The sequence below is a fragment of the Vigna unguiculata genome, chromosome 1 (assembly GCF_004118075.2).
Source record: "Vigna unguiculata cultivar IT97K-499-35 chromosome 1, ASM411807v1, whole genome shotgun sequence".
Taxonomy (NCBI): Eukaryota; Viridiplantae; Streptophyta; class Magnoliopsida; order Fabales; family Fabaceae; genus Vigna; species Vigna unguiculata.
Window position 1 is genome coordinate 2,724,672 of NC_040279.1, and position 24,833 is coordinate 2,749,504.

At 35.8% G+C, this 24,833-nt stretch overlaps 2 protein-coding genes and 1 long non-coding RNA gene across 4 annotated transcripts; 1 reads left to right on the plus strand and 2 right to left on the minus strand.

Annotated features, from left to right (window-relative positions):
- The first annotated feature begins 11,022 nt into the window (after positions 1-11,022).
- LOC114181339 lies at positions 11,023-17,334 on the plus strand. The gene is made up of 2 exons (XR_003603797.1): positions 11,023-11,117; positions 17,143-17,334. It is a non-coding gene; the product is annotated as an uncharacterized LOC114181339 (long non-coding RNA).
- Positions 16,951-19,957, minus strand: LOC114181318 (RNA polymerase sigma factor sigD, chloroplastic). 2 transcript variants are annotated; one of them, XM_028067741.1, is made up of 5 exons: positions 19,280-19,957; positions 18,804-19,016; positions 18,243-18,383; positions 17,875-18,075; positions 16,951-17,325 (listed from the first exon to the last, which is right to left on the minus strand). In XM_028067741.1, the coding sequence occupies exons 1-5, from the start codon at positions 19,514-19,516 to the stop codon at positions 17,047-17,049; spliced, it is 1,071 nt and encodes a 356-aa protein (XP_027923542.1). In that variant the 5' UTR covers positions 19,517-19,957; the 3' UTR covers positions 16,951-17,046. The 2 variants fall into 2 exon arrangements, with proteins under 2 accessions (XP_027923542.1, XP_027923550.1); XM_028067749.1 differs by having other exon boundaries at positions 18,804-19,013; positions 19,280-19,761.
- A 207-nt stretch (positions 19,958-20,164) lies between these two features.
- Positions 20,165-24,451, minus strand: LOC114181329. Its single transcript, XM_028067758.1, has 5 exons — positions 24,109-24,451; positions 21,229-21,306; positions 20,918-21,017; positions 20,661-20,803; positions 20,165-20,512 (listed from the first exon to the last, which is right to left on the minus strand). The coding sequence occupies exons 1-5, from the start codon at positions 24,394-24,396 to the stop codon at positions 20,303-20,305; spliced, it is 819 nt and encodes a 272-aa protein (XP_027923559.1). The 5' UTR covers positions 24,397-24,451; the 3' UTR covers positions 20,165-20,302.
- Between the last annotated feature and the right edge of the window lie 382 nt (positions 24,452-24,833).

Here is a 24,833-nt window from a genome sequence, read left to right on the forward strand (position 1 = left end):
TTGGTTTTGTGTTCAAATAGGTCCCAATTTTCGTCAATTATGTTTAAATGGGTCCTTTTTTGTTAACACCGTTTAAATCATTAACGGCCATGAACAGTGACTGCCACGTGTTATTTCGTGGTTTTTTTGAATTTTTTTTTTATTTTTAATTTTTAATTTTTTTTAAAAATTCTTTTAAATTTTTTTTAAATGTACACGTGTCAACCCAGGAGTGTGCCACGTGTCACTTTGTGGTTTTTTTTGAATTTTTTATTTTATTTTTTTAAATTTTTTTGAATTATTTTGAATTATTTTTTAAATGTCCACGTGTCAATTTAGCAGTGTGCCACGTGTCAAAGTTAATATTCTATATTCAATTTGGTCCCTATATTTGTTATTTTTGTTCAATTAGGTCCTAATTTTTGTTAAGATTAACCAATTTGGTCCCTATAAAAGATGTGACCAAATTTAATTTTTATATCAAAGTTATAATGATGTGAATTTTAATATATTAAATAAATATATTTAATAAAAAATATGAATTTTAATATAAAAATTAAATTTGGTTTTAATTTGGAGAGGGACCAAATTGGTTAATGTTAACAAAAATTGGGACCTAATTGAACAAAAATAACAAATATAGGGACCAAATTGAATTTAGAACATTGACTTTAATACGTGGACATTTAAAAAAAAATTAAATTTTTTTTAAAAAAAATTCAAAAATAATTCAAAAAAACCACGAAGTGACACGTGACACACTCCTAGGTTGACACGTGTACATTTAAAAAAAATAACAAAATTTTAAAAAAAATTAAAAAAATAAAAAAAATAAAAATAAAAAATAAAAAATTCAAAAAAACCACGAAGTGACACGTGGCAGTCACTGTTCATGGCCGTTAATGATTTAAAAGGTGTTAGCAAAAAAGGACCCAATTGAACAAAATTGACGAAAATTGGGACCTATTTGAACACAAAACCAAAATTAGAACTTGTTTGGAAAAACTTGGCGAAAATTGGGACCAAAAAGATATTTTAATCATTATTTTAATATTAAAATGTTTTAATATAAATAGAATCGTTCTAAAAGATTCATTATTTTAAAACACATTATTTTTCTTGAAACCACTTTTTTAGAGTTCTCTGACTTCTCTCTAGGAGTTTTGTCTTTTTGATCATCTGATTGAAGAATGAAGATCGTATGATTGATCCTCTTGGCGAGCTCTTGAAGTTAGATCGACCAATTTTTTCATTTGTGTAAGTTGAGTTTCTGTCCTCTTTTTTGTCTATTTCTGTTTTTTTGTCGCATGTGATCCTTTTCCGCTTGCATGCATCATTTTAATCATCAGTATGTGTCTCTGCTAATTAGTGATCATAATGGTAGGTCCTGATCGTTCTTATGATGTTTCTATGTGTAGATAGAGCATCTTATGGAGTTATATGCGTTTTGGTGTTCTTTGAGCGATTTGGGTCTGCAAAGACGCTTTGTCAGGTTAGGGAAACTAATAGCTTTTAGGGTGAGTGAGTCATATCTTGTATGATTGCGAAGTACCTAATATGCTATGATGAATTATTGATGCTTGTGATTGTGGTATATTGATCTCTTAAATGATTGAATTGGAATTGATTGTATTGTTTGTGTAAAATAAGATGAAATAGGCTTTTGGGATTAATCTCCCTTGTGTAAACCCTACACAAAGGATAGTTTATTTATATTGATAATGGGCCAAACCCAGAAATACATAATGGGCTGAGCCCAACTACTAAACACAATATTATATCATCTAACACTCCCCCTCAAGCTGGTGCATACAAATCATATATACCAAGCTTGTTACAAAGATAATCAATTCTAGGTCCTCGAAGAGACTTAGTGAAAATATCTGCTAATTGATCACTTGAGTTGACAAACTCGGTCTTGATGTCCCCAGATAGGATTTTTTCTCGAATGAAGTGAGTCAATTTCAATGTGTTTGGTCCTCTCATGAAAGACATGATTAGAGCTAATGTGAAGAGCAGCCTGATTGTCACATATGAGTGTCATTTGAGTGACATCTCCAAATTGCAATTCTTGAAGCAATTGCTTAAGCCAAACAAGTTCACACGTGGCTAAAGCCATAACTCTATATTCTGCTTCTGCACTAGATCTTGCCACACCACTTTGTTTCTTGCTCTTCCAAGAGATCAAATTACCACCAATCGAGACACAATATCCGGAAGTAGATCTTCTGTCGGAAGGAGATCCTGCCCAATCATTATCTGAATAACATACAACTTTTGTATCAGAGTTGGAATCATATAGTAAACCTTTTCCAGGAGAGCTTTTGATATACTTTAATATGTGAATGACTGCATTCCAATGTTCTTCACATGGGGAATTAAGGAATTGACTCACCACGCTAACAACAAAGGAAATATCAAGACGAGTAACAGTAAGATAATTCAACTTTCCAACTAATCGTCTGTACTGTTTAGGATCTGAGAAAGGATCCCCCTGTTTAGGTAGAAGTTTAATATTAGGATCCATGGGTGTTTCTACCGCTTTAGAATTCATTAACCTAGTTTCCTCCAGAATATCCAATGCATATTTCCTCTGAGATATGACAATACCACTATTGGGTTGTGCTACTTCAATACCCAAGAAATACCTAAGTTTTCCAAGATCTTTGGTCTGAAAATGACGACAAAGATGTTGCTTTAAGAGGGAGATGACAAGGTTGTCGCTTCCTGTGAGAACAATGTCATCAACATATACTATTAAGTAGATACATCCAGCACTGGAGTGACGATAAAAAACTAAATGATCCACTTCACTGCGAGACATGCCAAATTGTTGAACAACACTAATGAATTTTCCAAACCAGGCCTGAGGAGACTGCTTTAGGCCATATAAAGATTTGTGAAGACAACAAACCAATCCAGAAGACTCCCCCTGAGCAACAAAACCCGGAGGTTGCTCCATATAAATTTCTTCATTCAAATCGCCATTGAGGAATGCATTTTTGACATCAAGTTGGTGAAGAGGCCATTGGCGAAAAGCAGCCATGGCAATGAATAAGCGAACAGATGACGTCTTGGCCACTGGAGAAAAAGTATCACCATAATCCAAACCAAAGATCTGTGTGTAACCTTTGGCAACAAGGCGAGCTTTGAGACGGTCAACAATACCATCAGGGCCAACTTTGATAGCATAGACCCACCTGCAACCAACAACAGATTTCCCGGATGGTAATTGGACAAGATCCCATGTTCCACTATGCCTGAGAGCACTCAATTCATCAAGCATGGCCTGACGCCAATCAGGGTGGGCTAATGCATCACCTAAAGATTTTGGAATTGACAAAGAGGAAATAGACGAAAGGCATGTATAGAAAGATGGAGAGATTCTATGGTAACTCAAAGCAGAATAATGAGGGAAATGATTATGGGTAGAACACATACCTTTACGAAGGGCAATGGGAAGATCAGACTCGGTTGTTGGAACCGGAGGAGACAAATAACTCGGCACTTGATGTGAGTCATGTGTTGGTGGTTGCCAACGGTGTCTTCTACTATAAACCTGAAGAAGTGGTCTATCCGCAATAGGTACACTCGGAGGTGGCTGAGGAGAATCCGAGGTGGAACTGGAAGTGGGCACACTAGGAGGATCACACACAACAGGGATATCTATAGTAGTAGATGGTGGCTCACAACGAGAAGAGGGGTGTGTGAAGTAAAAAGAAGACTCGTCAAAGGTGACATCAATGGAGATAAAATGACGGTTGAGGGAAGGAGAGAAACACTTATACCCTTTTTGTGAGCGGGGGAATCCTAAGAAGACACATTTGTGGGCTCTCAGAGACAACTTATCCAAGCCAGGACTAAAATCATGAACAAAACATGTGGACCCAAAGACTTTAAGAGGTAAATGGTGAAGAGGATCGTGAGGAAATAAAATAGAATGAGGAACTTGGTTATGCAAGACTGAAGAAGGCATGCGATTAATAAGATAACAAGTAATAAGAACCGTATCACCCCAAAAATGTGAAGGAACTACACCATGAATTAAAAGAGTGCGAGTTGTTTCAATAAGGTGCTTATTCTTGCGCTTAACCACTCCATTTTGTTGGGGTGTATAAGTACATGATGTTTGATGAAGAATGCCCTGAGAAGCCATAAAATGTTTGAAGGATTGAGAGAGATATTCACGACCATTATCACTTCGCAAATTTTGAATAGAAATCCCAAACTGTGTTTTAATTTCATGAAAGAATGATTGAAAAATAGAGAACAACTCAGAACGATTTTTCATTAAATATAACCAAGTATATCTTGAATAATCATCAATAAAAGTAACAAAATACTGAAAACCTAAAGTAGACTTAACACGACTAGGTCCCCAAATGTCCGAATGAACTAATGCAAAAGGGGACAAAGCCCGTTGTGAGACACTACAAGGAAACGAACTACGACTATGCTTTCCTAATTGACAAGACTCACACGACAAACTAGATAACTTGGACAAGCTGGGGACAAGTTGTTGCAGTTTGGCAAGGCTAGGATGACCAAATTGTGCATGAAGAAGGGATGGTGATTCCATAGCTGCACCAACATGTGAAGGAGGACCAAGATGATACAGACCATGAGACTCACATCCGGTGCTAATCATGTGTCTCGAACTCCGGTCCTGTAAACAAAAAGAATCTTTGGTAAAGGAAATAATACAATCAAGAGAACGAGTTAGCCGACTGACAAATAATAAATTGAATGGAGACCCAGGAACATAAAGAACCTGATCAATGGATATGGATGGAAAAATATTAACAGTACCAATACCATGAGATGAGACTCTAGACCCATCAGCCATTGTAACTGAGGGTAAATGATCCGGACAAGACAAAGAAGAAAACAAAGATTTGTTACCAATAAAATGGTCTGTGGCGCCTGAGTCAAGAACCCAAGGACCAAGAGAATCAAAGTGAGTCAGGCTAACAAATTATGTACCTGTGGGTGCAATAGAGACAAATGTAGTGGAACTAGAACTTTGACGTTCCTCATACCATTTGAGAAAGTCGTTGAAAATGGCAGGGTGCCCTACGTTATCAGATGAAGCAGAATCCATAGTCGCTGATCGGGGAGGAGGATTAGAGTGAACTACTGCAGCAGACCGAGGAGGACGTCCATGTAGAGCATAACATTTGTCAATCTTGTGGCCTAATTTGCCACAATGGTCACACTTGGGTTGTCCCTTTCCCGGCTTGCGAGAACGATTGCGATCATCCCGCTGAGAGACCAAGACTGAGGAATCATCAATACAAGTAGATGTATCAATGATTTGTTTTCTTGGCACACGTAAAAGGGAAAAACTAGTACCAGTGAAGTTGGGCACAACAGGAGACCCCAAAATCTGGTCGCGAACATGGGAATATTCATCAGAAAGACCATGTAATGCCAACAACATAAAAAACTTTGAACGTTGCTCAAGTTCTTCAGCTGGAGTGGAGGCCAGAGGCAATAACTCATTAAACTCATGGAGAAGGGCATGAATTTTGCCCAAATATTCAGCCATGGGTCTAGGACTCTGCGGAGCAACAACCGTGAAAAGATCCTGACAGACACCATAAAGATGCTGAGTGTCATTGGTATATAACAACTTGGCATGTGCCCAAACGTCTGAACATGTTTCATATAAATGAAACATTTGTTTCAGCGAAGAGTTAATGATGGACTTAATGACGATGCATAATTGGCCTCAATTTTTGTCCAGCGGGAAACTTCATCTGCAGCAATTGTAGTTACACTCTGGGTGAGATGATCTTCATATCCTTGAATCTTGAGCCAAAGTTTGATATCGGATGCCCATGTCGCGTAATTTGTGCCATCCAACTTGTCAATGGATAAATTCACATTGGCGTAGTTAGTATAAACAGAGGGTTCAGACAGCGAAGTGCTTGAAGACGACACACCCGAATTAGCAGCGGAAGAAGCCATAGAGGGAGAAACCCTAAAAATTCAAGGTGCTCTGATTGAAACAACAACCACAGATCCAGAAAGAGCTCAAGAAGACGATTCAGGTGAAGTTGATCGGCGCAGAAAACGACCGGCGACGTGCCGTCACGCGGGACAGAGAGGGGGCGGCTGCCGGAGCTTACGACGACGCGTGGAGGCGCGTGAGAACTCCGATGGTGGCGATCTCTGCGACGTTGGAGTCGCCTGGCCGAGACAAACAAAACCGTCTAGTCGTCGATCAAAACTGCAGCTCCGGTGACGGCGGCAGAAGCGGCGACAATGAGCGGCTGGAAAGTGGCTGTAGTAAACTAACCTAAGCTCTAGATACAATGTAAAATAAGATGAAATAGGGTTTGGGGATTAATCTCCCTTGTGTAAACCCTACACAAAGGATAGTTTATTTATGGGTTAAATATGTTTTTGGTCCCTCAAATTTCAGCGAAATTTAGAATTAGTCCATCATCAAAACTTTTGACCAATTTAGTCCTTCATCTTTCAAAATGCATGAATTTAGTCCTTTTAACTAATTTTTGTTAAGTTTATCTGACGTTTCAACCGCATTTCATGATAGTATTTAAATTATTTATACTGCTTGACACATTTTTGCTTCAATGTTAACTTACATACTATCATGAAATGTGCTTGAAACGTCAAATAAACTTAACAAAATTTGGTTAAAAGGACTAAATTCACGCATTTTGAAAGATGAAGGACTAAATTTGTATAAAGTTTTGATGAGGGACTAATTCCAAAATTCACTGAAATTTGAGGGACCAAAAACATATTTAACCCTTTATTTATATTGATAATGGGCAAAACCCAGAAATACATAATGGACTGAGCCCAACTACTAAACATAATATTATATCATCTAACAATTTGAATTAGTGGTATTTGAGAAAGATGGAGTTGTTGGATCATAAATCTAATTGGTGTGACCTACTATAATTTAAAACTCCTTTTGACCATTGTCTATAGTAGAAGTACCAATTAGATTAATGAAACAGATCCAGATTGCTTAAAACCCTTAATTTGATGTTGTTGATATCTGATACAACGCTAAGCCTCATGTGGCAGCGTTGAGCGTTCCTTTTTGCAAATTGATTGACGTTGAGCCCTGGCCAAGAGGCGCTGAGTGTTGGTTTTGTGAATTGATCAGCGTTGGGCGCCACTTTTTGACACTCAACGCTACTCTGTTTCACACTGGTGCAAAAACAATGTTCTACGACATTGTTCCACGACGACTGCCACGCAGGCATAGTCAAAAGGAATGCGGTGGCAGATTTGTAAATAACGTGATCCAAATTGACGACGATTTTACACTTAACCGTCGACAATTGGAACAACAGAGATATAAACGACGGCTATTGGTGTAGCTGTCGTTATTTTTGTAGTAATGTCAACAATTCTAGGTATAACCGTCATGGAAATGCGTCAGGGTTAAAAAAACAGCTCTGTTTCACTTCTCATTTTCACAGTTTCTCCGCCACTGTTTCTCCCTCTACTCTCTACCACCGTCTGTGCGCTGCCACCGTCTGCGCGCCGCCACCGTCGAAGCTTCTTTGTTTGAGTCGCTGCCACCGTCGAAGGTCTGTGTCGTTGGGTTTGTTGTGTCGTCGTCAAAGTTGCTACCGTTTGAGGTGCCGCCACCATCAAAGGTCCGCTGGCTGAGGGCACCGACGAAGCTGACACCACTGTTTCGCTACTCATGCCCCAACTCTGCTCCAGTATCCATCGTTGTCGCTGCTTATGTGAGGTCTGCTGATGTTGCTTGCGCGAGGTTTGCTGCTGCCGCTGCTTGCGCGAGGTCCACGCTACCACTGCTTGCGCGAAGCCCATTACCGTTGGTCGAACCGCCACCGCTGCTTGCGCGAAGCTACAACCACCACTACTTCTGGTTTATTGCTCCTCCTTCCCTCATTGATTTGAGCTCCGTTGTTGCTTCATTGTTCCATTTCTAGAGGTAAGTTTTTTTAACTTAGTAATATTTTTAATTGTTTAATTTTATGAATAGGTCTCTTGGTAAACATGTTGGTATTGAGTCCGGAGGTGTTCGACCCCCGACAATTATTATCTATAGTTATTGTTGGAATTGTCAATATTATGAATATGTTGGTATTGAGTCCGGGGGTGTCTGACCATCGGCAATTATTATCTATAGTCAGAGTTGGAATTGTCAATAATATGAATATGTGTTTTGATGAACGTGTTGGTATTGAGTCCGGGGGTGTTCGACCCTCGGCAATTATTTTTTGTATTTAATTGGAATTATTTCTCGTTATAGAATAATGATGGATCGTAGCTGGATTAATCTATCACATATAAGTGATGATTATGAGAGAGGGGTATAATTGTAGTGTAATAAACAAATTGGGAGCTTTGAGTGTGGCTATTATGTGATGCAATGGATGACAACCATTATTCAAGGCAACTATAAAAGTGGTTGGGATGAGGTAATATACTAACCTATTTCATATACCAATTTTAACTTGAACTAATTTATATATATTGCTAATAATTCTCGTACACTTTTGCAGAAATTTAATGACCCATATCCGATGGATTCAGGAGCAATAGCTTATGTTTAACAAACCTGGGCGAAATACTTTCTATCTAGAGTTAGTGAAAGTTAGGTTTAGGGAGACTTAGAAGCTTAGACTTATTTTATCATATGATAAGTTATTTGTAACTTTGTTAAAAGTATTGTCTGGATTGGAACTGTGTTGACACTATTTGTTTATATTGCCATTGTGTTGAATGTTTTTTTTACTTCTAGGTTGGTGTTAATAAACAAACAAGCCTGACTTTAAAAAAAAACAAAAATTAACGACGGTTCTTACTAAGACTGTCGTTAATTTTTACCCTTCCACGACGGCTAATACCAAGACCATCGTCGTTATTGGAAGGGAGATATCATCCTGCTACGAAGAAAAAGCCATTTCCACTACGGCTTTTGAAGCGTCGTGGAATAGTGTCACATTGACGACGGTGTTTTGAGACCATCGTTATTACGAGTTACTTTTAACGACGGTGGTATCAATGATGACTTTTGAGCCGTCTTAATAGGCATCCAATAGCTGTCGTTAATAGGAGTTGCTACAATAGTGTCAACACTACGTCTTAATAGTAAAATGAAGATTCTCACTTCGTTAGCCGTTGGATTAAGCTTAAACTTTAACAGCTGATTCTAGACACATGAATGTTCATTTTGACCGATGAGATCTTTGTTTTGAAGTCTATGGTTAGAGAAATGATTTTCACCATTAGGATGTATTTCATGTATAGTGTCAATTGCTCTATTTTTCTGTTTTTGCTGTTTTGGTTACTTTGGATGTTCTATGTATACTTGAACTGGATTCTATAATCCTTATTGTTATGAATTGAGATAAAAATGTTATTATGGGTATATAAGATGATGATTGGTATGAAATGTTTTGTGAACATGCGAAGTTATGATGTTTAAGGAATTTCAAAGAGAAGTTCTACATGGTGGTATTTTAGTGTATGCAATGACATAAGGACTTGGTATTGGTTGGTATCTTGATGCTCTAATAATCATTAAGGCTCACGTAGAACATAATGAGTTATTTCGTGAGGAGTAGCAGAAGGTCCTAGTCATTGGACTTGATCAAGTCCTAGGCGCGAAGGGGATTTACCTTGTGAGTGGTTGGGTGATAAACACTTGAGGCTAAACTCTGCAGAGTTTGGAAACCACGCACAGGTGCAAACCACCAAGAGATCCGATGTCACTTGCATGTATCCGGATAATTGAGTATAGTGTCAACTGTATCTCTGTTTATATGTATGCCTATGTGTGTTATATTGGTAAACTGAGTTAAGTTTTCATATGAATATTTCCTTGTTTACATTAGCTTACCCTTCTTCTGTGTTTCTATGTTATTTGTCTTTCTTTTGCGATGATCACCTGTTCGATGGGAGTAGATGTGGTTGCAGTGTCAGAGGCACCTCTAGAGGTTGATGAGTCATCTTTTAAGTTGATAAAAGGTTTTAATGGCAGTTGTTGTAAGTGAGTAGTCTGTGCTTGGAATTAGAATTGGTGTTTTTAGTTGGTTTGTATAAATGTTATACTTTTATAGTCCTATCTGTTATAGGATTGTATTAATATACTTTATACATTTGATCTTCTATTTTGATTACTATAGTGAAACAATCCTATTTTATTAGTTTTTATGAAGCTGCTAAAATTGGGATGTTACATAGTGCTTTAATTTGTTAATTTAATTTACTTTGTTCCTTTTATTATTATTTTTTGTTCAATTTCATATTACTTTTAAAATCAAAAACAATTTTGTAATCTTCATTTTATATCTATTAAAACTCTTTTTATTTATCGCATCAAACAAATTATTCTCAAACTTTCACAAACTTCACTCTCAAATTCACTTTCACTTTCAAATTTATTCAAAGAAACAACTCAAAACTTAACATCCAAATCCACCTACTTTCACTTTCAAATCCATTCAAAGAAAGAACACAACTTCACATTCAAATTCATTCAATCACTCTCCCTTCAATCTATCATCTCAAAGGAACACACTTAAAGTTTGTGTTCTTTTGGGAGGAATGATTTGAAGAAGAGAGAAAGAAAGAGATGGAAGGATTACATGGTAAAATTGGTGTTGTTTCTTTTAAGGGTGTTGGAGGTGATTTTGGAGTGAATTAGAGAGTAAAATTTGTGAAAAATTGTGATCGAATTGGTTGATGTGACATATTAAATAAAATTTTTAACAGATAAAAAAGTTAGATTACCAAAATGTCCATATTGTTAAAAAAAATAATATAAAATGATATATAAATGACTTAAAATTATTTCTTAAAATTTTATTGAATGATTGAAATTATAAAAAAATCATTTATAAAAGAAAATAAATAATATAATATATTTGGTATGAAAATAAATTTAACATTTACCTATTGAATGTTTACATGGAATATAATTTATTTAAGTTTTTTATTTTATTTTTTTAATTCTAATTTTATAAGTAAACACAAGTTAAAAATTAAATTGCTCAAAACCACGTTGAAACCATAATAACCACGATGAATACGGGATCCTAGGTGGTGGTGGAGGAATCGTTCCTCGAAGACCAAGGAAAAATCGTTCCACACAAAGGTGGAATCATTCCAAGGTAAGGCAAAATCATTTTGAGCTATGGTGGAATCGTTCCACACTTGCGTTATTATTTTTAAAAATTAAACCATGAACACCATAATTGTTCCACGAGGTGTAGAATCGTTCCAAAACAACACACATATGAAGAGGATAATTTAGTAATTATGCCTCCTTCACCCTCCAATCTCACCAACCTTAGCGAATGCCATTTACTACCAATCTCGTTAATCCTCGCTCCCTGACCCCTTCTCTCACCTCCAAAAGAACAACGTATTCATCCTCTAATTCTCTCTTCCCATTCTTCTTCGACAATGAATTCAATCAAAAGAATACGATCTAAATTTGCATGCTTAAGTGGTTAGACACAAGATGAAGAGGATGAAATGTGTTTCACGTCACAATGACTCCAAAGGACCTACAACAATTTTTTCCTTCTTAACTTTATGATGCAAGACATTAATTCAGATTGTTAGTGGCTGTTATTGTTTGTTAATTATGTTAAACTTTCAGTTTGGGAAGTTTTAGTCTGTTAGAGGATTACTGCTATATATAGCATATTGTAAAGAGTAGCGGGCAATTTGTCAGTGTAATTCTCTTGACATTCTTTTAAGTCAATAAAGCTTTGTTCGGATTCCATTCAATTCTTTGGATTCCCTACCCATTCTTGATTCTTCTTCGAGTTCAATTGACCTTCCTAGAAGAAACTTACCAATTGGAATTAGAAGGTGACCTTCCAAACCACGTTTTCGCCATGGTCGGCAACACACGTTCTGTTCGTGAAGACTTTGACAGCTTCAAGGCTTCAATGGAGACGCGTTTCTTGGATATGGGAACTTCATTGGAGGCCCGCTTCATGGACTTTGGTGCTTCATTGAAGAACAGTCTTGAGGAGATGTTCCGCAACCGTGAAACCCACACTTCCCCTGATATTGGTACTCAATCTCACCCTTGCTCTTGTAATACACAGTTGGCTAGGCTAGATTTTCCTCGCTTCAATGGAGATGGTGTGAAACAATGGTTAATCCAATCTGAAACCTTCTTTTCTGTTGATTGTACACCGGAGGATTCCAAAGTTCGTTTGGTAGTGGTTCATTTCGAGGGCAAGGCCCTACAATGGCATAGTGCCTATGTCAAGAATGTCGGTTTACCAAATCTTCCATCTTGGGATGAGTACACCAAGATCTTGATTGCTCGTTTTGGCGAGGTATGCGAGGATCCCATGGTCGACTTAATGAGATTAAGACAAAAGAGTTCTGTTCAGGACTATCATGAAGCTTTTGATCGACTAGTTTCTCAAGTGGAACTCTCTGAGGCCAATCAATTGAGCTGTTTTTTGGGTGGATTGAAGCAGGGCGTGCAGATGATGGTAAGGATGTTCCAACCCACCTTTGTGATGAAAGCTTTTTCACTGGCCAAGATGTATGAATCTACGAACAACACTAATTCTCAAACTAAGTCATTCTCCAAACAACTTAAACCACCCTTATTACCTAACCCTCCCAAAAACCTTGAAGTCAATCGACCAAAAACACAAGCTACTAGAAGTTTAACCCCTGCTTATATGAATGAAAGGAGAGCCAAAGGTCTTTGCTACTTTTGTGATGAACCATTCACCCCGGCTCATAGCCTAACCCACAAGAAATTACAAATCCATCTCTTAGAGTTGGATGAGGTCACTGAATCTGATGAGGAAACCCCAACTGCGGTAGAAACAGGTACAAGCAATGTGGGGGAATCTTTAATTTCAGTTAATGCCTTGACTGGAATCACTAACTTTCGAACAATGAGGGTCACTGGACTATTCAAAAAGAAACCTCTGCATATCCTAATTGACAGTGGAAGCACTCATAATTTCTTGGATGTTCACTTGGCCAAGAAGCTGGGGTGCGACATTGCTAACATGGACCCTTTGAGTGTCACAGTGGCTGATGGAGCTAGGGTGCAGATCAACAGTATGGTCAAAGAATTTTCCTGGCTACTGCATAATGCATCCTTCAAATCTAACATGCTACTGTTGCCCTTGGAATGTTGCGACATGGTGCTTGGTATAAAATGGCTTTTTACATTAGGGGATATCACTTGGAACTTTGAGAAATTGACCATGGAGTTTGTGGTGGCATGGTAGGAAGCTTGTATTGCGGGGCACCCCAGGTACAGGACTTAAGACAGTTAGGAAACAGCGTTGCATAAGACCCTCACAATTGGAGTCCACATGTCCATGCTACAAATGTGTGAAACAGGAGAAGGCACTTTATTGCAGTCCTTATCAACCTATGCAAATTCCACTACTGTCCCTGACAACATTGAGAAGTTATTGCTGGATTTTGAAGATGTGTTTCAGGAACCAACTACTCTTCCCCCTCAAAGAGCTGAACATGATCATAAGATTTCGCTGGTTCAAGGCACAAACCCTGTGAATAAAAGGCCCTATAGATATGCAAAGCAACAAAGAGACATCACTGATGGAATCATACATGAATACTTGAAATTTGGCATCATTCAGAACAATAGCAGTTCTTACTCTAGCCCAGTTGTTTTGGTTGGGAAAAAAGATGGTGGCTGGAGACTTTGCATAGATTACAGGGAGTTGAATAAAGGAACAATAAAGAACAAGTTTCCTATTCCTCTAGTAGATGACTTATTACATGAGTTACATGGTTCCAAAATTTTTTCTAAACTTGATTTGAGGTCTAGTTACAATCAAGTTCGCATGGCTGTCGAGGATGTGCACAAGACGGCTTTTAAGACTCACTCAGGGCATTATGAATACTTAGTTATGCCCTTCGGGCTAACAAATGCCCCTACCACTTTTCAAGGACTCATGAATACAGTGTTTCAGGAATTCTTGCAAAAAATTGTTCTGATATTTTTTGATGATATTTTAGTATATAACACCTGTCTCGCGGACCATTTGGTTCATTTATACCAAGTCCTATCCACTATGAGAAACCATTCTCTATTTGCCAAGAAATCCAAGTGCTACTTTGGAGTTACAAGGGTAGAATATTTGGGACATTTCATCACAGAGGAGGGTGTGACCACCGATCCTGCTAAGATAATTGCTATACAACAATGGGCCTTACCTCAATTTGTGAAGCAGTTAAGAGGATTCTTGGAATTAGCGGGCTATTATAGAAGATTTTTGAACCGGTATAGCACCATAGCCAAACCATTGCATGACATGCTGAAGAAGGATGGTTTTAGTTGGTCCGAGGAAGCCAAGTGTGCTTTTCAGAAATTAAAAACTCAATTGAGCAATGCACCAGTTCTGGCCTTACCTAATTTTTCTAAAGGGTTTGTGCTTGAAGTAGATGCATCCGGACAAGGAGTTGGAGCTCTTTTAATGCAGGATCGACATCCAATAGCCTACTTTAGTAGGAGCTTTAACCAACAACAGCAAGCGCTTTCGACTTATGAGAAGGAGCTGTTAGGAGTTGTGTTTGCAATTCAGAAATGGAGGCATTATTTACTGCCTAAGAAGTTTACTATAAGGACAGATCATCAAAGCCTGAAATACATCCTAGATCAAAGGTTGTCTACGGCATTCCAGCAGAGGTGGCTAATTAAATTGATGGAGTTTGATTTCAATATTGAATATAAACAAGGGCGTGAGAATGTAGCTGCTGATGCCTTATCAACCTACATTTGAGTTATTAACTACAATTATAAACACTTGGCAAACTGATGTAGACTTACAAAGGATCATCACTATGTTACAGGCTAACAGTGCTACTCATAAGCACTTTTCTTGGCAGAGGGGAGAACTGATAAGGCTGGTAGTTGGTAAAGACCAGGAAGTAAGAAGACAGATTCTGGTATGGCTACATGCTACTGCATGTGGAGGACATTCAGGCAGGGATTTTACTCTTCACAGGGTAAAATCAGTAGTCTACTGGAAGGGCATGACTAAGGATGTTAGGAGGTTTGTACAGCAATGCCAAGTGTGCCAGAGGAGCAAGTATGATACTTCTGCATCAACTGGGTTACTGCAGCCATTACCAGTTCCGGACCATGTATGGCAGGATATTACCATGGATTTTATAGAGGGATTACCTAACTCTTTTGGTAAGCAAGTTATCTTTGTAGTAGTTGATAGATTGAGCAAAGCAGCCCACTTTATGGCCTTACAACACCCTTACACAGCTGCAACAGTTGCTTAATGCTTCTTAGATAATGTTTTCAAACTACACGGGTTTCCCACTACCATTACAAGTGATAGGGACTCAGTGTTTGTAAGCCAGTTTTGGAAGGAGTTTATGGCATTCCAAGGCGTTCAAATCCAGCTTTCCACTGCTTATCATCCTCAAACGGATGGTCAAACAGAAGTAGTTAACAAATGTGTCGAAACATACCTGAGGTGTATGTGCTGTGGTGAACCTAAACAGTGGTCCAAGTGGCTTCCTTTGGCTGAATGGTGGTATAATAACATATACCACAGTTCTATAAAAGCTAGCCCCTATGAAATTGTGTATAGACAGGCTCCTCCTACTTATTTACCATATCTTCTAAGAGAGTCTAAAGTGGAGTTAGTGGACAAAAGTTTACAAAAGAGGGAGGAAATGCTTAAGCTGGCCAAGTTTCACATGAAGAGGGCACAAGAGAGGATGAAACAATTGGCAGATAAACATAGATCAGAAAGGGAATTTCAGGTTGGGGATTTGGTTTTTGTCAAGCTCCATCCATATAGACAAATCTTTGTGGCATTTAAAAGTAACGCAAAGTTGGCTCCTAAATACTATGGACCTTATCCAATCCTTGAAAAGATTGGTGTTGTGGCTTATAAGGTGCAGTTACCAGCTAATTCCTTGATACATAATGTGTTTCATGTTTCCCAATTGAAGAAATTAGTAGGGGAAGCAAACACTTCAAGAGACTGTCCACTATCAAAAGAAGAAGCTGTCATCAAGGAACCTAAAGCTATCATTGACATAACCACTGTGAAGAGGGGTAACAAGGCTGTCACCAAAGTGCTGGTTAAGTGGAAGTTTCCCAACTTCAGTCCTTGAGGACAAGGACTTGCTTAAGGGGAAGGGATTGATGCAGGATGTTAATTCAGATTGTTAGTGGCTATTATTGTTTGTTAATTCTGTTAAACTTTCAGTTTGGGAAGTTTTAGTCTGTTAGAGGATTACTGCAATATATAGCAGATTGTACAGAGTAGCGGCCAATTTTTCAGTGTAATTCTCTTGACATTCTTTTAAGTCAATAAAGCTTTGTTAGGATTCCATTCAATTATTTGGATTCCCTACCCATTCTTGATTCTTCTTCGAGTTCAATCGACCTTCCTAGAACAACCTTATCACTCTATATATAGAAGGCTATGTGAAGAAGATAGGTTGACTAAATTCTTAAAACAAAAACGAGAACATATTTTTTATCTTGATCGCCAACCTTCTAATTGAGAGCAAGAACACTATTAATGTTCATAAAGAATCTATAAGAGTATTTAGGGTTTTTATTGGTCTTTAAATGATATCTCTTCTAATGAACAAACCTTGTGATCATTTAGATCACAACTTTTTCCTATCATAATGTTTAAGCCAAGAATGACAGGATAGAAACAATACTCGTGCTTAGCTATAAATGGTTGTGTTAAGATAATTTTTGTTGTAATTGCCAAGAGAGGTTATGTACAAATAACACTTTTAACTAGAAATGACTAAGTTCATATAATAACTTGTGGTGTTAGTCCTTTTAAGTTAAACTTTCACCATGTTAATCAATGAACCGGTATAAGAATACTTTGTATAAATATCTTTAATATCTTATATTATTATATTGCTTTTGTAAAATCAAGTTTTAAAAGGTATTTTTGAAAACTTGCGTCAAGAGGAACAGTTGACAGATAGTGAACACTTGGTTTAACACATGTCACATGCATGCTTTCTATATCATTGATTTTAATTTCTTCTTTTTATGTAATGTTTATGAACAGAAATGTTGTTCTATACAAGATAGAATATGAGATTATCTTTAATACTGGTTTGTCGCAATTTTGACAATGCAATTCCATTAATCTGTCTGATTCTCTCCCTTGACAGCTGCATCATTCCTCCTATCTCCTTGAAAGACCGAGGGGTCTCTCCATTGAGTCCATAGTGCAATGTCACAATCTGTGCTTCTCTCTTGCTAAGTGTGTTAAGAAGATTCATCACTTCCTTCTTCATTAGTTGCCTCTTAACCATCTTCTCTGGAGTCATGTCCTCTGGCCCTGGTATAATCTCCTGATGTATGAGAAAGTTTAGTGATGTATAAGAAAAATAAGACCCATAAACATCAAATTTTCAGAATTCAAGTATGAGTAAAAAATTCCACTAGAAATGAGAAAGTTTAGTGATGTATAAGAAAAATAAGACCCATTTAAGGTTTTGTGTTGAATTTAAGGTTTTTAGGGTTTTGTGTTGAAAGCATTATCTGGTCCATCTTCCTAGTCTATTCCAACACAGTTTGCAAAAGTAACTCAAATCTTGCTTTTAAAAGTAGATATTTTTTGACGGAGTTTGCAAAAAATAATTTAAGTACGTTGAGAATTCAATTGTGAGTTCAAGTCTTACGATATAAAAAAGTTGACATTATATAAAAATAAAAATTCATAAATTCATTATCTCAAAGTTTTGGATTTGGAATGATGTCAATTTCTTATGTCCGAATAATCAGACATGTCAAGAAATTGTTTTCCGTTCCCAACTGATTGGGAACATTCCAAAGGGGAAACCAATCAGTAGTTGATCAAATATGTTATAACTTACATATGAGTGAACAAGTTATTAAACCTGAAGTGTCATGTGGCCACAATCGGTTACAACTTTGTCCAATGAAATTGGTGTTCTACTCTTTTCAGAAACAAGCCTAATGGTGGAAGCCTTCACATTGAGCACTTTAGCAGTTTCATCGTATGTGGGTTTTCTCCCCAGTCTTGTGCTCAAGATATTGTTGACCTGAGCAACTTTGGCCACCATCTCACACTTGCCACCCTGCAAATCACAAACTAACCAACCATTCATAATAACTAGTCCACTTCTTAAGTCTTACTGTGTCAAGAGCTGCTTTAAGAATCTTATGTGATGCTATGCTTCATAAATTAGTTTATTACTCAAACGCTTTGGATAATAAATGAGACCAAGATGAATCAAAGCCTCACCGGTAATCTCACTAATCTGGACTTTGTGGCTACCGCTTTAATCATGGCTTGCTTAATCCACCAGTAAACATATGTGGACAGTTTATATCCTCTCTCTGGTTCAAATTTTTCTGCTCCTCTAAGAAGTCCAATGGTTCCTTCCTGGAAAAATAGTTTAGCTTACACTTTTAATTTAGTTCCATAAGTGTAGGAGATTCAGAATTTGGTCCTAATACACAAAAACTTATCAAAACGATTCATGTGCAGAGATCTTTTGAGGGGGATTAGTTATACCACTGTTTTATCACAATGTTTACCGAAACAAACCATCGATTCTAATATCACTGATAAATCTTTGAAAGAAATTCATAAGAGAAATACAACATCGATAAGACTGAGTCCAATTTATATTAAAGATTTACATTATCTTCGATCCAAAACCTTAAGACATTAGACTTATGAGTTTTTTTTCTCATAAGAGGTTCAATTTTCTTATCTTTACATGAAACTTAGGATCACAATTGAATTTCCAGTGTTGTGAAGAAATGTAACAAACAGTGAAATACTAAAATAAACAGGCACCTGAATGAGGTCTTGAAGGCTTAATCCTTTGCCTTGATACCCTAGTGCAATAGAGGTAACTAATCCGCGATAGTCATGAGCCAATCTTTCTTTTGTCTCTCTGTCATTGCACAGTGCCTTATCTAGACTAAGTAAGGACCTTCTTGGGATTGCAGAAGGCTCTTCAAGCACTTTGGTTTTTGGCTTAGCAACTTCAGACTTCGCTCCCTGCTGCTAGTTATTTATTATGCAATACAAACAAAAATTATGATTCCTTTTGAAATGAAACTCAACTCAGCCACCATCAAAATCTCTTGCTGTAAAAAACTTAGTTTTATTCTTTTTATCCAACAATATTTATGAAAAAGTTTTTCCATAGATATTTTTCCAACCCCATATGTGTAGTGTAGAACTTATATAATAAATACATAAACAGGAGAATCTCATGAAGAAAAACATCTTAGGAAGAAAATCAAGCTGCCAAATAGTTTTATTACCTGTGGTGTTTGTGTTTTATCCGAGGATACCCTGAGACCTAAGCAAAGTTCTGCTTCTTCCCTTGAGCTCAAAATCCAAGATTTTCGAATTACAGACACCTCTGTCTGGACAGCAGCATTGACCAGTGTAACTGCTTCTGTTGCTGTATCACTGTTGGTGCCGAACTTAGCAGGTTGAAGAGAAGGGTGCATTGGAAAGGTGGGAAGAGAAGAAAGAGACATTCTGGAGATTAGCATATTCTAGCTTAGGCCATGGAACAACTGAGACAGATATTTCAAATTTAGTGTCTACTGTGTGGGGCAAGACAAAAGGCATGAAAAAGTATCTACTTCTGTGGATATCATTGACACAATTATGCAGTGTGCTATAGATACCATGTTAGGACAAATTATTCATTATCACATTTGTCTCTTCTGTTCCAAAAATGTGCAGCTTAAAATTAATGAAATGACAGTTTCTCAAAGGAAATAAAAAAATGTTTATATTTTATCTGGTTAATGTAAATCAAAAGTATACTATGAATTCACATTCAATATTAGTTTTATACTGCAATCAAATTATAGATCAAGATATATATTAAGTTTTGTTGACTTTTAAAATAATTATTCTAAACATTATATAGAGAACAATTTGTGTGTAGGAGGCATTTTCTTCGCAAATTCAATTGCTTGTGGAAGATTATATAGTTAATTCTTGTCATTACACGTGTTTACTTTTTCTCAAATAATCTAACATTTTCATGAATTGAGACAAAAGAGGTGAAGAGTAAGAAAAAGAGAATGCATAGCGGCTGTCCTTTATCAATCTTACAATTTCTACAGACACTTACCGATTCAAAGTTTCAATTTCATTTTAAGGGTAAAACTAGGTTATCACTTATATCATGAGTGCAATATAAATGAGTTTTCACACTTCACAGTGAGTAATCAAACTCAAGTATGGTTTCATGTTTCAATTTTCAATGGTTTGGATCACGAGCTCTTACAGCTATGAAATTAGAATATTACACTATAAATTACATTCTAGTCTGACTTATGTAGGTTATGGAGGATATACAAAGATGCAGATGATAAGAAAATACAAACTGAATAACTTAGTAAATCCAATCCTGTTGCAATGGTAACCATTTTGCTCCTCTCAAACATCTTTACCAGAAGAATCATGACAATAACATGTCCCACCTTTGTCTTCAATTCATCGAGCGAGCATATTTTCATCCACTTTGGCCTCTCCTGAAAAAGGTAAACAATACATTCACTTTCTTTTCCAATATATAAGAATCATGTCAATTAATTCAATGGAAATTGGATAATATTTAAGTATCATTTATGTTCTTGAGAATATGGTATAGTTATTACAATTTTAGGGTTGTGTAATTACCTTCATAGCAAACATTCCAAACAAAGAGGATCCTATAAGGGCACGGTCTACACTAGGTGGAACATCAGGAGGAATATTGCTTATGAACAATCCGTATAAGCCCATACCAAAAATCAACATAACTGTACCAGCAAGATAAACATCTGCAGCAGCAAGTAACAATGGCTAAGTGCAAGTAGTAAACATGATCTTATCTCAAATTCAGACCAAATTTAGAAGTCAAAACGGGCTTCCCCTTCAGATAAGCAATAAATTACCAATTGCTTCAACCAACCGCAGAACCATCTGTCCAGTGTGAACTCCTTTAACACAGCTTGTCCAATACACTTTGTATGCATCAATAATATAAATACAACCCTAAAATGATCCAGAATAGTCAGATATATGTATGGCAATGTTCGTTATCATGATTAACTGTAAACTAATTGTATGTTTAGTGTACCAAATTTAAATAAAAAAATAGTTCCTCATATTAAAAAGAAAATTTTAATTTCTAAATAAGGTTGTTTACTTAAAGAAGAACAATAAGGTTGTTTACTTAAAGATGTAGGGTATTGAGAGAGCTTACATTTAGAAAACACAAAAGTGACCCTGCCAATGACCCTGCAACAGCAAGTAACGCCAAGAAACGGAAGTCGAAAATGACCTGCTCAACATAATCAAAAACCTTTTAATTACAAAACACAATATGCATAATACCGGTTTATTTTATTTTCACAGTTATGAAAGATTATGATCTGCAATCATCCAGTTTCTCGTACTCCAAAATACTTATAATCTAAAGTCAAAGCCAGCTAGTATGCAGGTTAGCGTGATTTTAGTATGTGTTAAATTATAATATCATAGTTAAATTTTGTATAAATTACACAACTGAATCCTTTTCAATCTGTTTGTTAAATTATAATAGCATAGTTAAAACTTGTAGTAAATTTTACACGAGTGAATCCTTTTCAATCTATTTGTTAAATTATAACATCGTAGTTAAATTTTGTTAAAATTAAATTAAGGTGAAATGATTTATGTTCTAGTGTATCTATATACTAAGTCAATTTTAATATATATATATATATATATATATATATATATATATATATATATATATATTTCTACCGCATCCAATAATCCCAATAATATGTGGATATTATATCCGCATATACTCACCAATATTTGTATTATTTTTTTTAAAATTCAAATAAAATTATTTAAAATATAAATTTAGATAAAAGAATAACTTTTAAGTAAATACAAATCAAATTATACAATAACGTCTTAGTACAAGTTAATTTAGTCTTTTTAAAGAAACAAATTTAAAAGAATTGCGTCATAATATAAATTTTAAAAAATAATATTGTAAAAGTAATTTCAATTTTATGTCTTAAAAAATAAAAATATATAAAGTCAAATTATAAGTTATTATTTAATAATTCATATTTTCTTTACTAATACTTTTATTTTGATCATTTGAATATAAAAAAAAATATTTAAATAAAATTCATTAGTAATTAATTATTATCACGAGATGCAGCACGTAAGTTATTTCACTACTCCATGCAGAGTGCATATTAGAGTGCATATTGAGATGCATGGAGGTGCAGGAAGAAACTTTGTAATTGCTTCCTGCACCCATCGAATTTCAAAAATAACCATTTACCCTCCGGAACATTAAATTAAAAATAGGCTTTTCTGAACAGCACCTCCGAAATAACATTTTCAAAGCAAAATTTTCTGACAAAATTTCTGGAATGCAATTTTCAAAATGATTTCTTCATAATAAAATTTCTGGAATGTGTGAAATACATTCTGAAACACATTTTTTGAAACAAATTTCCAGAATAAATATTTTCTAGAATGATTTTTTTCAAAAATTCCTTCATGAAATGTGTTCCAACAAAAAACTTTTGTAAATACATAAAATATTTTCTGAAAAAACCTTTTCAGAATAAGTTCTTTTAGCATTTTTTTTCTCTTCTTCCTTGCACCAGAGGTCCTGTGGCAACAATGGTAGTAATGATGTAATGATGAAGAATATTTGAGTATTTTCCTTGAAATGTGAAGTTGAAGAAGAAATTTGATTGGGGGTACAGAAAACAGTTACCATGAAACTGCCGTATCTTTCTGCACCTCATAAATTTCTTCCCCGCACCTGTGTATAAGTTTTTTTTTTTTTTTTTTCCTTTCATTTTACCCTTTTAAATTATTCAATCTTAAAATGGGAAGTTAAAAATGATTTCTCAATGTACAATCTCAAAAGAATAAACTGGGAAATTTTCTTACACGGGTAGGTGCAGGAAGAAACTATCCCAAATTTGTTTCTCTAGATTACACCAAAGACGATCACCCGTTAGTAATTTATCTGAACACTCTTCGATTATTCTTAGAAACTCTCTTCCTTTTACTATTTATATATTGTCAATTATAGAATATTCAGAATTATTATATTGTTTCATATGTTTTATATATATATATATATATATATATATATATATATATATATATATATATGGATTATGAGAGATTGTGGTTTAGGGTTTAGGTTTCATATGGTTACATGACATTAGTCCTATGCATATAAGATATTTGACACCATTTTTATACCAAAACCGTAAAGCAATGGTGTTATGAGTCTTTATTCTTATATAGTGTTTAACTTTGTCTTTTCTATCCAACGTGAGACTTTGATTTTTTTTGACTCACATTTGGACTATTCCTAACGATCTCCCTTCAAGGATAAGTCCCTTGTTTTCTTTTTCTTTTTCTTTTTCTTTTCATGATATATTTTCTTTCAGGTGTATGAGTGATCCCTTCTTTGTTATGGTTATTCGGTCAGTCACTTCAAACCGTCGATTCTCATACCAGTATTGGGTTATATATTTTTTCATTAGTTTTGGTTATATATGAGTTATAGTTATACTTATTGAAAGATTGTAGTTCTATCTAGTTATATGATATTAGTCTTTTATATATAAAATATTTGACATCACTTTAAATCAAAACCTTAAAACAATGGTGTTATCAACCTTTATTTTTATATAATGTTTAACTTTATGATTTCGATTTTATGGAAGACTTTGACTTTTTTTTCCTCTATACTATTCCCTACATTATTTACCAGTAATATATAAATAATCGTTCGTTCAATAATTTAAAATTGGATTCTAAGTTTTAGTATCAGAAAAAAATAGATCAAAGCCAGTAAGAGACTGATCAGATTCGTTTTTTTCTTAAGCACACGCATAAGTGAGCCGGATTCGGTTCGGGTTGGTCCACCGCCACATGAGCCGGATCGGACCGAACAGCGTGTCTTTACTGATATAAATTATGTGTACATAATGTACGTAAAAGAAAAAAAATGAATCTAATTACTGAGATTAAGAAAAGAAGATGATCCAAGTTATGTATGAAAAAACGCAGTGATAAGACAGAAAAAGAGAGAGAGATGGAGAAATACCCTTTCAATGGAAGACTCGGTGGCTCGAACGAACCTAACGAGGGGGCTGCCGTTGGGGTTGGCGAGGGCGTAGTTGAAGGCAGGGTCAGGGGGCCTAGACTCGACGAAAGGCGTGGAGGGAGAAGGAGCAGTGGCGGCGGAAGTTGCAGAAGAAACACTCTGCTGCGCTTTGGGCTCGTGAGAGGAGGAGCTTACCGAAGCTTTCGCACACAAAAATGGACGAGGGAGATGTGAGGGACGATGCAGAAGAGAAGGGGAGAAGAAGGAGTTGCAGACGAGAGCCATCATCGAGATGAATGATTGGAATTTCACTGTAAAATATCCTCTTCCGCCATAAATATCAATGCCAATAATAATTCATCTTTATATATATATTTTAGATAAATAAATAATTTCATCTTCCAAACAATATCGAAGAATAAAATATTTATTTCAATTTTTACAAACTTAGAAACTAAATCATACCAGTTATTGCTTATCCATTCTTTTGTTTTATACGGAATTAATTTAATTTTTGTTGAGAAAGTGTTTTTCTTTACTTTTCCTAAGAGTCTACCTGTTTCAACAAATAGGTGATTAAATGGGTTTATTTGGTATCCATACTAATTATTTTGGTTTAATTTTTTTTTCTTAAAATACAGAAAGTAAGCATCTTATATAATGAAATTAATTTTTTTTTTTTTTGAGAAAGTGTTTTTCTTTTGTTTTTCTAAGAGTTCACATGT

Excerpts from the sequence above, each read along its gene's own strand:
- LOC114181329 (XM_028067758.1), bottom strand. The coding sequence starts at position 24,396 with ATGATGGCTCTCGTCTGCAACTCCTTCTTCTCCCCTTCTCTTCTGCAT. Across the intron at positions 21,307-24,108 it reads CCGAGTCTTCCATTGAAAGG|GTCATTTTCGACTTCCGTTT; the intron begins GTATTTCTCCAT and ends TATGTTGAGCAG. Across the intron at positions 21,018-21,228 it reads CACTTTTGTGTTTTCTAAAT|GGTTGTATTTATATTATTGA; the intron begins GTAAGCTCTCTC and ends GGATCATTTTAG.
- LOC114181318 (XM_028067741.1), bottom strand. The coding sequence starts at position 19,516 with ATGCTAATCTCCAGAATGTCTCTTTCTTCTCTTCCCACCTTTCCAATG. Across the intron at positions 18,384-18,803 it reads GCCTTCAAGACCTCATTCAG|GAAGGAACCATTGGACTTCT; the intron begins GTGCCTGTTTAT and ends CTATTTTTCCAG. Across the intron at positions 18,076-18,242 it reads CCAGATTAGTGAGATTACCG|GGTGGCAAGTGTGAGATGGT; the intron begins GTGAGGCTTTGA and ends TGTGATTTGCAG.